The sequence below is a fragment of the Palaemon carinicauda genome, chromosome 19 (assembly GCF_036898095.1).
Source record: "Palaemon carinicauda isolate YSFRI2023 chromosome 19, ASM3689809v2, whole genome shotgun sequence".
Taxonomy (NCBI): Eukaryota; Metazoa; Arthropoda; class Malacostraca; order Decapoda; family Palaemonidae; genus Palaemon; species Palaemon carinicauda.
In genome coordinates, this window is record NC_090743.1 from 109,048,845 (window position 1) to 109,062,785 (window position 13,941).

A 13,941-nucleotide genomic window follows, 5' to 3' on the forward strand; every position below is an offset into this window, starting at 1 on the left:
AACCCCTTGTACAGAGACTTGGGACGAGAATAAAGATCGGATCGTTCTCTCTCTCTCTCTCCGTCTCTCTCTCTCTCTCTCTCTCTCTCTCTCTCGTCACTCACAAGAGAATGGCCCACTCACCCTTCGTCAATAACAGGTTATTTGACTAAAGGAAAAAACAAAGGACTAAGAAATTGAAAATTAACAAGTTCCTTTAAATTAGTATCTAAAACACTTCAGTTTGAAAGAAGAATGAACAAAACGTCAAAATCGATTTACTCTTTCTGCAAAGTGAAACCGTGATTCTCTCTTTCTCTATCGTAACGATAGAGCGCAAACTGCGTAGCATAAATAAACCAAACGTTAGTTCATCTTTGAAAAAAACAGCACGAAGACTATTCAAAGAATATATTTCTTAAAATATTTTCTAAAAAATATTCATTTCATCACTCTTACAGAGCAACTGTTTTAAACTAAACAAAAATAAAAGTTGAATGGGCTCAACGTTGTTTAACTTCGTTTTCCAAGTTAGGACCGCCTACAAATTATAGGTAAAGGCCGCATATAAACAAAAACATAAAATTTATCTTGATGTTTAGTATAAATGGAAAGCTAATCGAAGAGGCCTAATAAAGGCAGGAGAGATATAAAATATAAAATATATAGAGGTAAATCTATAAATATCAACAATAATTTATAAAGTGATAAAATAATTACTAAAAGCCTTTAACACACTTCCGTACACTGAGGGAAGGGTCAGCCATCTTTTCTCTATGGAAAAACCAGAGATTAAAAAAAAGCAAGGGCAAAACACTTTTCCTCTCCTTTCAAAAGCATTTCTTTTGAAGATAGTATTGAATAATCCAACACGGCGAAAGCAATAAAACCAAAACCAAGTACTTCACCAATTCGGTCGAAAACTCGAGGTCATAAAGCGAGCGGAACCAACTTGTCGACAAGACCGACAGAGAAGAACTGGAGAAATTGACAAGTATATGCGGTATCTGGCCAATAATCGGCGCTGGTGGGCACACCCGCAACCTTCACGGCGATCGCTCGCGAGTTTTTGGAATCTGTCGAGCCTTCGGAGACGTCAGCTATTATATATTCACCGGGTAAGTATATTTAAAAAGAAAAAGTTATATACTGTACAACCCCAAACTGTACAATCACTATAAATAAAAACTCCTCATCTTCTTACTGTATAAACTAACCTCAACCTTATTAACCCAACAATTGGATTTGTAAGAACTTGCCATAAAATTGGAACAGTATTTCAATCCCTCACACACTAGCCTTAATACTAAAGTGCCTTCTTTCCAGAGGCTGCTAACCAACTACTTTACTAATGATATAATTGCCATTCCCCGTCCTCTTTGCTACCAATTCACTTGGCTTGTCACTAACTCTTATAGTGCCAACTCAACTTATTCTGCCATGTTTTTTTTTAAACATTTGGTACATACCTAATTTAAGACTAGACTTAGACAGCTTCTAACTTAATACTCTACTACCAGATTACCCATTTTCAAAATCTAATATTAAGACGGGAGCTGAACAAGCTAGTCTACATGGTGTGGCTGATGACAATTATATGTAATTCTTGGTAGTAACAGCCTGTGGATTGTTCACCCAGTAGGTCTACTGGGAATTACTGGAAAGGAAGAAATGGAAGAGTTGGGGATAAAATTTACCTTTTTTGTTGGAGGTTAGGGAGCTGGTGGCTATATTGGTTAAAGCATGATGATTATAAGGTAAGATTCATTGCTATAATTTAGTTAACTGCTCTGTGCTTCCCAAATAACTGCTGATTACATTATTGCTCAGATACAGCATGATGGGGAAAGTATTCACTGTTCAGAGATATGGTAATCTTAGAGTATTGTATATAAAATCCAGAAATGGGAAGCATACCCATCAAACGTATAGGTACTGTATATGAATGCGTGTCAACCGTGACCATCTCAGTACCATGGATTTACAAATAACTGTTGATTATGGAAAAAATTTAAAAAATCTCAAATTTTAAGTAATTTGTATTTTTCCTAACATACTTACCTCGAACTACTTTCTTAGGAGTACCTGGAATCTCCTCTCATCCGACCAGATTTTTTAGGAATTTACCCTACTTCCATTTTCTGTGAGGGCTAACCTCAGGCGGAAAGGATACGTGCCCTGAGGCTAGGCCCGGGTCAGGTAGCGTGCTAGCTTGGGTCTCGACCCTCAATAAGTTCTTTGTTGTTTAGTTACTTAAAGGGTCAGTAAGGCACTCGGGGACAGAAGGGCGGGCCATTACTCGAAAGTAGTTCGAGGTAAGTATGTTAGGAAAAATACAAATTACTTAAAATTTGTGATTTGTTCCAACACGGAAACTTACCTCGAACTACTTTCTTAGGAGACTTACACTTTAGGAGGTGGGAGTGTCCTTCTTGACCCCTAGACCTAGCTAAGCAGGATGAAATGGAACCTAGATAGGGGGCTAGGTTCAGAGGCGGTCAGAAAACGAAACGTAGGAGAAAACTACACAGAGCTAACTCACCTGTGCAAGAATTCCTCGGAGACGTGTCCTTTGATGATGTTGTGACTTGAGGTCTTGTGCAGGCTCTACCTGAGTCTATCTCCAAGGGAAAGAGGGGGAAGGAAGAACAAGGGGGATTTTAGGGAAACGAACCTGTATCTCTTGGTCTTACTACCCACGATTGTACCTGGGGCTATATCGTTAAATCGCTTGGAGAGCGGAGATGACTGTTCCTATAGAGAACCTGTCTAGGGACTTTCTCGAGCATTCCTTCAGATAGACTGGTCAGACCAGGTGCCTGCTCTTAGGATCTGCGCCACTGCCATGTTCCTTTCGAAAGCTAGGGAGGTACTTAGACCCCTAATGTCATGGGGCCTGGGTTTTCCCGGCAGGGGAACGCCCGCACTGCTATAGGCCCTGATAATCACCTGTCTTAGCCAGAAGGAGATAGTGTTCTTCGAAAGCGGCTTTTTCACTGTACCTGTGGAGACGAAAAGGCTTTTGATACCAGGATGGAGATTAGCAGTCCTCTCCAGGTATTTCCTTACGGCTCTGACAGGACACAACTTCAAGTCCTCCGGATTGCCTGAACGAGGAATTGCTGGTATTGAGAAGCCCTCAAACCTGGGATCCCAAACTGCTGGATTCTGGGTCTTAGCCACAAAAGCCGGGACGAACTTGAAGGAAAGCTCACGCCAACCCTTCGTGTGTGAGACCTCGTAAGACAGTCCGTGAATCTCACCCACCCTCTTAGCTGATGCCAATGCCAACAGAAAGACAGTCTTGAGGGTGAGGTCCCTGTCCACTATGTCTTTCAGGGGTTCGAACGGGGTTTCATTTAACATCTTCAGGACCCTCGCCACATCCCACTGCGGCACTCTGACGGCTTGAGGGGGGCATGCTTGTTCGAAGCTCTTGATGAGCATTGAGATATGTCTCGAGGAACCCAGATCGATGCCCTTCAGGAGGAAGACTTGGCCTAAGGCTGCACGGACTCCCTTGATGGCCGGGATAGACATACCGACTACGTCTCTGAGGTGTACCTGGAAGTCTGCAATCTCCGGAATAGAGGCCCTCAGCGGCTTGATGTTTCTGGAGGAGCACCACTTCGTAAAAGTGGTCCACTTAGCCTGGTACACCGCTGCCGATGAACGCCTCAGATATCCCGACATCCTTTCAGCCGTTCCTGCTGAATAGCCTTCCTTCCTTAGGAGACGCTCTATAACCTCAACGCGTGAAGGCGGAGGGACCGAGGATTGTCGTGGAACCTTTGGAAGTGGGGCTGCCGCAGCAGGTCTGGCCTGTCTGGAAGAGGCCACGGGGGAAGGCACGCTAGTTCTTTTAGGTCCGCGAACCACTCTCTCTCCGGCCACCAGGGCGCTACCAAAGTCATCCTTAGGATGTAGGCCGTCCTTACCCTGTTGAGCACCTGCCTGAGCAACGCGAAAGGGGGGAAGGCGTATACGTCTAGATTGTCCCACCGGTGTTGGAAGGCGTCCTCCAACGCCGCTTTTGGGTCTGGGACAGGAGAACAGAATACGGGGAGTTGTGCATTCAGTCTTGTTGCGAAGAGATCCATCCCTGACGAACCCCATTTCTGGATGATGAGCTTGGCTACCTCTGGGTGCAGGGACCACTCGGTTCCCACCACTTGACCCATCCTGCTGAGTCCGTCGGCCAGGACCTTTCTTTTCCCTGGAATGAACCTTGCTGCGATCGTGATCTGCTCTGATTTGGCCCAATCCAGGAGTTCTAACGTGAGATCGCACAGCTCCCTCGATTTCTGTCCTCCCTGCTTCTTTATGTATGCTACTACTGTGGCGTTGTCGCACATCAGTGCCACGGTGTTTCCTTGTAGTAGGCTGACGAACTGTAGGCACGCCCTTCGAACCGCCCTCATCTCTAGGATGTTTATGTGTTTTGCCTTTTCTTCCTCTGTCCAACTGCCTCTTGCTGACCTTCCGAGGAGATGGGCACCCCATCCCTCCTTGGAAGCGTCTGTGAAGAGAAGCATCTCGGGGGGCTCGGCTGCGAAGGGCATCCCCTTGAGGTCTTGCCACCATTCTAGGGCTTCTTTCGTTTCCGGGAGAACGGGAACCACCTTGTGGGGGGAATCTATCTGGTTCCAGAGTCCCTTCAGACTCCATTGGACGTTCCTGAGTTTGAGCCTCCTTTAGGGAACCAGTTTCTCCAATGACACGAGGTGGCCTATTAACCTCTGCCAGTCCTTTGCCCTCCTGGGTTGTCCCGACAAGAAGGGGCGGAGGATCTGGTCCAAGTTGATCAGCCTCTCTTCCGACGGAAAGGCTCTTACTAAACGGGAATCTAGGACCATCCCTAGGTAAGTCATCCTGGTGGAGGGTGACAGATGAGACTTCTCCAGGTTGATGGTGATGCCCAGAATCTTGCAGAACTGCAGTAGCTTCGCGCCTTGTTCCCTCAAAACTTCCTCTGAGGATGAAAGGAGCAACCAGTCGTCTAGGTAACGAGCCCACACTGAGACTGTTGCGAAGACCCTCGTGAAGACCTGAGGCGCTGTGGACAGTCCGAAGCAGAGGAACTTGAACTGCAATGTCTGGGCACTCCATTTCACCCGAAGATACTTCCTGCTGGAGGGGTGAACTGGAATTTGAAAATAAGCGTCCTTGAGGTCTGTGGAGATCATGAAGTCCCCTTCCCTCAAGGACTCCAGGACCGACTTCGGGGTGTTGTCCATCTTGAAGTCGGTTTTGCACACAAACTTGTTGAGGGCCGAGAGGTCTATGACCAGTCTCCAACCTCCCGTTGCCTTCTCCACCAGGAAGAGCCGACTGTAGAAGCCCGGGCCCGGCTCCTGTACCGTTTCCATTGCTCCCTTTTCCAACATCGTGGAGACTTCCTCTTGCAAGGCTGTCCTCTTCAAAGGGTCCTTGGGAGCCAACCACTCCGCCCGAATGGCTGGAATCAGGGGCGGAGGTTCTGCCAGAAAACGGTAGCCTGTACCCCTCCTTTAACACTGTTACTGTCCACGGGTCTGCTCCGTGGTTTTTCCATGTTTGCCAAAAATGTCTGAGGCATCCCCCCACCTGAGGCTTAGGCAGGAGTAGGGGGCCTCTCTCCCTATCTCCTTCTGGAGGAACGACCTGTACGCCCCCTCCTGGAGGCCGAGTAGGAAGTCCTAAAGGAGGCTGGAGTTGATGCTGCTCCCCTACGGGAGGGCTGCGACGGCTGCGACCAAGGAGCTGCTGGGGCGTCTATCCTGGGCTGGCTAGGCGAGGCTCAAGGAGTAGTAGGCCCATCGGACGCAGGCCTCCTATGGATGGGTCTCCGCAGTGCTTGGGGTCTGGGAACAGTCACATCCTTCCGCTTCTGGACCTTCTCCATGATTTCCTCTGCCTCCTTCAGGGGAAAGAGGACGTCTTCCCACAGGGGCAGGCTCCTCAGGGCCCTCGCTTTTCTGTCCAGTATCCGTCTAGACAACTTGCTTAGGACAGTGTCTCTCCTCTGAAGCACCCAGTTGGCTGATTGGGCTAGGGACTGATATGACAAGAACTTCAACGCTCTACCTCCCGAGATAATCAGCTCTTTCAGGAGAGCCTGATTCCCCGGAACTGAGAGGTCGTAGGAGGATTGAATACCTACGAGAGTGGAAGCCCACCAGTCTAGCCAAGAGGCGACGTTCGCTAGATCTTTCGCCATCTCCTCCATCATCGTTGCCTCTGACTAGGAGAAGCAAATTGGGGCTGATGAGGCTCTGTCTTCCGGGGCCCCTTGGCCTAAAACTTCGAGGGAGGCCTCCATCTTGCAGGCCCCTGGAAGCTGTCCCTCTGGCAGATAGAACTTACTCTGGGACCTCAGTCCCTGGAGCAAATTCGAGGAGCTCTGAGATTTGGGGGCCTCTGCATTGCCAGCCACAATTTTGTTGACATGAGGTCTACCGAGCCTCACGTCCCTGACTACTGGAAGAGCTAACGAAGGCCTTTGCTGGACGGGGGCCTCCATTAGCCTATTGAGGCTAGAGCGCCAGGCATCTTCGTCGGAGGGTTCAAGCTCCTCTATACGATGGTGCCGCCTAATGAGGCCTATCACCCTCCTGTAAGCCGAGTCCTCCGCTGGCGCGCCCTCCGCATTGTCGTCGACGTCCTCCGTCTGGCGGCCTACTTCTCTAGGAGGAATTCCTCCGACGGATGCCCCCGTGTAAGGCTCTGGACGCAGGACGGGCATTGCCGTGGCGGCGAGGGCCTCCATCCTCTGTCTGTCCTTCGTCGTGGAGGACGAGGCTTCCGTGGGCTTGCCCGACGGAGGAAGCCGTCTCTCCTTCTCCAGGGTCCGCGGTGCTACTTTCGAGGACACGACGAGGCTGCCTGTCCGAAGGGGCGACTTCCTCCGCTGGGCGGATTGAGTCGGAACCTTCGCGGTCTTACGCTTGTCGGATGAGGTCCGCGAGGCCGAGTCCCTCCGTGGTTCTAGGTTATGGCTGGAGGAGAACCTTCCTGGTGACTTGTCTCTGGGGCGCCAACCTGAAGTGCTCGGGACCGAAGTAAAGTCCACGAGCTTACTGCGTGGGATGACCACCCATTCTTCCCCTGGAGATCTGCTCCTCCTGAATTTCCTACTAGGGGACCTGGAGCGCCTCCTTCCCTGTCGAGACCTGGAACGTGACCGCGAATGGGAGTGCCTTCTCCGGGATCTCTCACGCTTCCGCCGGGGTTTCCTCCGGGTTTCACCTTCCGAGGAATTGGAGGTTGCTGCTACCGATGAATCTGAGGACTCTTCGTAACACGTCCGAGGGACAGGGGCCTGGAGAGTGGTCGGCTGAACGACTTGCTGTCCTACAGAGGGCGTGGGCTGCAGGAACACATCTGGTACTGACGACGGTGGTGCTGGGGGAGAGCGTCGGCGCTCTACACTAGGGAACCAGGATCCGAGGCCTTCCTCCAACCTCAACGGGGACCTACAGGGCGTCCTCGGAGGCACCCCTTCGAGGGGATCCGCCGACGGTGAGTCTTCCTTCTCGGGGGCGCCTTCAGCTGCGGAGGTACCTGAAAAACATGCCCATGATGCGGGCGCAGAGACAGGGACATTTTTACTCCACATGGGATCATCAGACGAGACGTGACCCGTGAGCACCAGGGCATCATCTCTAGGACCCCAACTAACCTCACCTTCAGGCCCCCCACTTGCCTGGAAAGAAGCGGCTACCCCACTATCATGAAGAACAGACTCCTGGGGAAGAACCTCTGGCTTCTACCCCGCAACGGATTTACCTCGTCCACTACTCTGGGTAGGGGAAGGTGGAAGGGAAACTCTATCCGACGGTCCTTCTGGAGACGTCAAGGGAGAAGAGGTGCTAGCCTTCTTGGGCGACCTCTTGGAAGACTTCTTCTTCTTGGTACCGAATCGTACCCACTGCACTCACTCCACGAATCGCACTCCGGACACGTGTCCGACGGGGAACACACTCTGCCCCTGCACGACGAGCACAAGGAATGAGGGTCTACCTCCGGATTAGACAGAAACGCACCACACGACTTCCCGGCCCTAGGCCCAGGACAATGGCGGGGATGCTCCATCACGCACTATCGCAACACCGCAAGACACAGGAACGCAGCGGAAAAGGGTAATAAGGACAAGTTTAACACGTGAGAACGTGGGAACACAAAGGGAAAGGACAAGGTTAACATGTGAGACCGCGGGGACACAAAGGGAAAGCACAGGGATACCACGTGGGAACCACGCGGGACACAAAGGAGTCGGGGACACAGAGCCGCACTGAGATAAGGAGAGCGTCGAGATGATATCGCGACGCGACCAGAGAACTTACTGAGGGTCGAGACCCAAGCTAGCACGCTCCCTGACCCGGGCCTAGCCTCAGGGCACGTATCCTTCCACCTGAGGTTAGCCCTCACAGAAAATGGAAGTAGGGTAAACTACACAAAACTCTGGTCGGATGAGAGGAGATTCCAGGTACTCCTAAGAAAGTAGTTCGAGGTAAGTTTCCGTGCTGGAACAATCCTATTTTTATGACTTTCTGGACTGTACAGTAATCATATACAAAGTATACAGTACTGTAAACTAAATTACTTTTACTCAAGGAATTTAATATTTCCTGTCAGAAGAAGTACAAGTAAGCCAAAAGGTTTTACTTCCCTTCTTAGAGGAAGGTCAATATTGTACGTCAATATAACTTACCTACTGAATAAGGTGCAACCCATTAACATTTCTACTATAATCATTCCAATAGACCATACATCCCATGCTGGATTCCCCGAGACAGTCGTTCCACTTGGATTACCTTCCTGCAGAGCACTTTGCGCCAAGATCTCAGGAGCAGTATAACAAACACACCTGTAAATGTGCACCTGATTAACTCTGAAGTCTGGCTCCTAAACATTTACAAACAAATACAGTAGCTTTACACTAAAATGTATTGCACTCTCCATAATAGAACTAAACTGCATTTCTGATATAGACAATTATTTATTAGTCAATATGAAATTAGCTCCTGAATAATGGTTAATTCAAAACCACAATTGATCACAGCAAAAACTACAATAAAGAATTTCACATCTACTCACCCTAACGGAAAAGAAACAGCCGATCCAGCTTCTGTCATGAAATAAAGGCCATAATTGTATAACTTGGCCTGACCCCATGGATCAATTAAGATGTTTTCAGGACTAAGATTACAGCTAACAGTCCCAAAATTGTTGAGGTACACAAGTCCTTGTAAAACCTGTAGAAATATATCAGCAAAATTAAAACTCTAAAGTAGTTACATATATTGTTAAGTTTTTCTGCCATGAAGTACAGTAAACTAATTTTGACTGGAGTTGACAACTGCTAAAAATTATTACCTGATGGGCTACTTGTGCTAAGCCATTTGGACTCCTTAACTTCTCATATTTTTGAACAGCATTCCTCAAAGTAAGCAAATAATACTCTTGTACAACCATCATTCTTTCTGCAAGAGAAATATAGGATAATTTTTACAAATTATTAAATAAAATCTACATAAAAGTAAGCAAAGTAAATATACATTCTTTTTCTACAACTACATTGAATATTTTAAACTTTAATCTTGTAGTTTCATTAATTGTGAACCCTATACCTTACATACAGTATAACTCTCAAGAGCAGAGCATACAATTATAAACTAATGTAAAGTACTATCATAGGCTCTATAAACATGATATCCTAAAAGAGCCATTATGAATAAAACTTTGGATTACATTTATGAATTTGGCCTACATGGCCCAGAACTGGAGCTGGGTAGGCCACTCAGCACCAATGTACAGTATAACTAAATTAAAACCCCGTAGTTGTAATAGAGAGTAAAAGCTAAAATGTTGGCCCCATACAGCGGTACAGTATCATACATAGACAGTTCCAACAAGTCTTTCGTCAGATGAGGGCAAAAAATATTATTGAATTTTGATTGTATGGCCCTGTGCTGGGGTTGGGGAGGCCATTTAATGTCAAGAACCTGGGGGAATCTCTGCTATTTAGTAAGCAAGCTTGAAGAAGGAAGTAGGAATGGAGAACAAGTAAAAAGCCACAATGTAAGAGCAACCAAAGTCCAAAGGGATATGGCAAAGACCTCTTAGTAATGCTTACAGATCACCAGGTGAGGTTCACTGACAACAATAACTTCCTTGGGGGAAGATTCCTTTTATTAGGTAGCCACCCCTTGAGATACTACCGCTAGAGAGTCGGCGTCAATAATCTTAGATGTCAGGATGCCTGAAAACTTTAAATCAATCAACCGCTAGAGAGTTATGGGGTCTTTTGACTGGCCAGGAGAACTACACTGGAATCTTCTCTCTCTGGTTACAGTTCATTTTCCCTTTGCCTACATATAAACTGAATAGTCTGGCTTATTCTTTACAGATTCTTCTCTGTCCTCATACACCTGACAACACTGAGATTACCAAACAATTCTTCTTCTCTCAAGGGGTTAATTACTGCACTGTAATTGGTCAGTGGTCACTTTCCTCTTGGCAAGGGTAGAAGACTCTTTAGCTATGGTAAACAGCTCTTCTGGGAGAAGGCCACTCCAAAATCAAACCACTGTTCTCTAGTCTTGGGTAGTGCCATACCCTCTGTACCACAGTCTTGGGTTACAGTTCTCTCGCTTGAGGGTACACTTTGGCACACTGTTCTATCTGGTTTCTCTGTTTTGTTAGAGTTTTTTATAGTTTATATAGGAAATATTTATTTCGGTGTTACTGTTCTTAAAATATTTCATTTTTCCTTGTTTCCTTTCCTAACTGCGCTATTTTCCCTGTTGAAGCCCCTGGGCTTATAGCATTTTGCTTTTCCAACTAGTGTTGTAGCTTACTGACTGAGCCATAATAAGAGAGTTTAAGTACTGGAATTCGATAATATTGAAAGAGAAAGAAAAATATTATCAAGGCTGAATATTGCTGCATTTGCTACTTGTAGTTAAACTTGCCTGACAAGCTCCCTTTGACAGAGTAATAGATGACCTTCAAGTTACAACTCACCAACCACTGAGGAAAATAGCAGGAAAGGTCCCGCGCCATAAACTCAAAACCTGGGAGCCCCGGGGCAAACACCCTACCTGGACAACAGCTACCCGACAACTCTTTCAGTTGTTAACAATCTGACAACCTCATCACTGCAGCAGTGTTTTCCAAGTTGAATTACAAAAAAAAAAAAAAAAAAAAAAAAAATCCTAAATATGCTATTTTTATTAATAAAATAAATTTTTGAATATACTTACCCGGTGATTATATAAGCTGCAGCTCTGCTGCCCGACAGAAAAACTCTACGTTCAAAATACGCCAGCGATCGCTATGCAGGAGGGGGTGTACATCAACAGCACCATCTGTCGAGCAGGTACTTAGTACTCCATGTAAACAAAGAACCAATTTTCTCCTCGGTCCACTGGGTCTCTATTGGGGAGGAAGGGAGGGTCCTTTAATATATAATCACCGGGTAAGTATATTCAAAAATTTATTTTATTAATAAAAATAACATTTTTCAATATTAAACTTAGCCAGTGATTATATAAGCTGATTCACACCCAGGGGGGTGGGTAGAGACCAGCATTACTTGTTTACATTATTATGAGCTAAGTATTTTGTATTTCATTTTAGCAGTTATTCAAAATAACAAACATAAAATAAATAAGTACCTGGTAAGGAAGTCGACTTGAACAATTACTCTGCCTTTTTAAGTACGTCTTCCTTACTGAGCCTCGCGATCCTCTTAGGATGCTGAGCGACTCCTAGGAGCTGAAGTATCAAGGGTTGCAACCCATACTAAAGGACCTCATCAAAACCTCTAATCTAGGCACTTCTCAAGAAAAGAATTTGACCACCCGCCAAATCAACCAGGATGCGAAAGGCTTCTTAGCCTTCCGGACAACCCAAAAAACAACAATAAAAAACATTTCAAGAGAAAGATTAAAAAGGTTATGGAATTAGGAGAATGTAGTGGTTGAGCCCTCACCCACTACTGCACTCGCTGCTACGAATGGTCCCAGGGTGTAGCAGTTCTCGTAAAGAGACTGGACATCTTTAAGATAAAAAGACGCGAACACTGACTTGCTTCTCCAATAGGTTGCGTCCATTATACTCTGCAGAGATCTATTTTGTTTAAAGGCCACTGAAGTTGCGACAGCTCTAACTTCATGTGTCCTTACCTTCAGCAAAGCATGGTCTTCCTCATTCAGATGGGAATGAGCTTCTCGTATCAACAGTCTGATATAATAGGAAACTGCATTCTTTGACATAGGTAAAGAAGGTTTCTTAATAGCACACCATAAAGCTTCTGACTGTCCTCGTAAAGGTTTAGTTCGTCTTAAATAGAACTTAAGAGCTCTAACAGGGCATAAGACTCTTTCTAGTTCATTTCCAACCAAATTAGAAAGGCTTGGAATATCGAACGATTTCGGCCAAGGACGAGAAGGTAGTTCGTTTTTGGCTAGAAAACCAAGCTGTAAAGAACATGTAGCCGTTTCAGATGAAAATCCGATGTTCCTGCTGAAGGCGTGTATCTCACTGACTCTTTTAGCTGTTGCTAAGCAGACGAGGAAAAGTGTCTTTAAAGTGAGATCTTTAAAGGAGGCTAATTGTAGTGGCTCGAACCTTTCTGACATAAGGAATCTTAGTACCACGTCTAAATTCCAGCCTGGTGCGGCCAAACGACGCTCCTTCGAGGTCTCAAAAGACTTAAGGAGGTCCTATAGATCTTTGTTGTTAGAAAGATCTAAGCCTCTGTGACGGAAGACTGCTGCCAACATGCTTCTGTAACCTTTGATCGTGGGAGCTGAAAGAGATCTTTCCTTCCTCAGGTATAATAGGAAGTCAGCTATTTGGGTTACAGAGGTACTGGTTGAGGATACTGATACCGACTTGCACCAGCTTCGGAAGACTTCCCACTTCGCCTGGTAGACTCTAAGAGTGGATGTCCTCCTTGCTCTAGCAATCGCCCTGGCTGCCTCCTTCGAAAAGCCTCTAGCTCTCGAGAGTCTTTCGATAGTCTGAACGCAGTCAGACGAAGAGCGTGGAGGCTTGGGTGTACCTTCTTTACGTGTGGCTGACGTAGAAGGTCCACTCTTAGAGGAAGAGTTCTGGGAACGTCCACCAGCCATTGAAGTACCTCGGTGAACCATTCTCTCGCGGGCCAGAGGGGAGCAACTAACGTCAACCTTGTCCCTTCGTGAGAGGCGAACTTCTGCAGTACCTTGTTGACAATCTTGAACGGGGGGAATGCATAAAGGTCTAGATGGGATCAATCCAGTAGAAAAGCATCTATATGAACTGCTGCTGGGTCCGGGATTGGCGAGCAATAAATTGGGAGCCTCTTGGTCATCGAGGTTGCAAAGAGATCTATGGTAGGTTGGCCCCATGTGGCCCATAGTCTCTTGCACACATTCTTGTGTAGAGTCCATTCTGTTGGGATGATTTGACCCTTCCGACTGAGGCAGTCCGCCATGACATTCATGTTGCCTTGAATGAACCTCGTTACTAGAGACAGGTTTAGATCTCTTGACCAGGTGAGGAGGTCCCTTGCGATCTCGTACAACGTCATAGAATGGGTCCCTCCTTGCTTGGAGATGTACGCCAAGGCCGTGGTGTTGTCTGAGTTCACCTCCACCACCTTGCCTAGAAGGAGGGACTTGAAGCTTTTCAAGGCCAGATGAACCGCCAGTAGCTCCTTGCAGTTGATATGTAACGTTCTTTGATTCGAGTTCCAAGTTCCCGAGCATTCCCGACCGTCTAATGTCGCACCCCAGCCCGTGTCTGATGCGTCCGAGAAGAGAACGTGGTTGGGGGTCTGAACAGCCAGGGGCAGACCCTCTCTGAGGTAGATGTTGTCCTTCCACCAAGTCAGTGATGACTTCATCTTCTCGGAAATGGGGATCGAGACCGCTTCTAGCGTCTTGTCCTTTCTCCAGTGAACAGCTAGGTGAAATTGAAGGGGACGGAGGT

At 46.9% G+C, this 13,941-nt stretch overlaps 1 protein-coding gene across 1 annotated transcript in view; it reads right to left on the reverse strand.

Annotated features, from left to right (window-relative positions):
- LOC137658714 (TBC domain-containing protein kinase-like protein) overlaps positions 1-13,941 on the reverse strand; it is a 128,167-nt gene that overhangs the window by 100,497 nt on the left and 13,729 nt on the right. The window contains exons 3-5 of the mRNA XM_068393711.1: positions 9,337-9,443; positions 9,058-9,215; positions 8,672-8,827 (exon numbers count right to left, since the gene is read on the reverse strand). Of these exons, the coding sequence (XP_068249812.1) occupies positions 8,672-8,827; positions 9,058-9,215; positions 9,337-9,443 (421 nt within the window). The remainder of the gene's footprint in view (positions 1-8,671; positions 8,828-9,057; positions 9,216-9,336; positions 9,444-13,941) is intronic.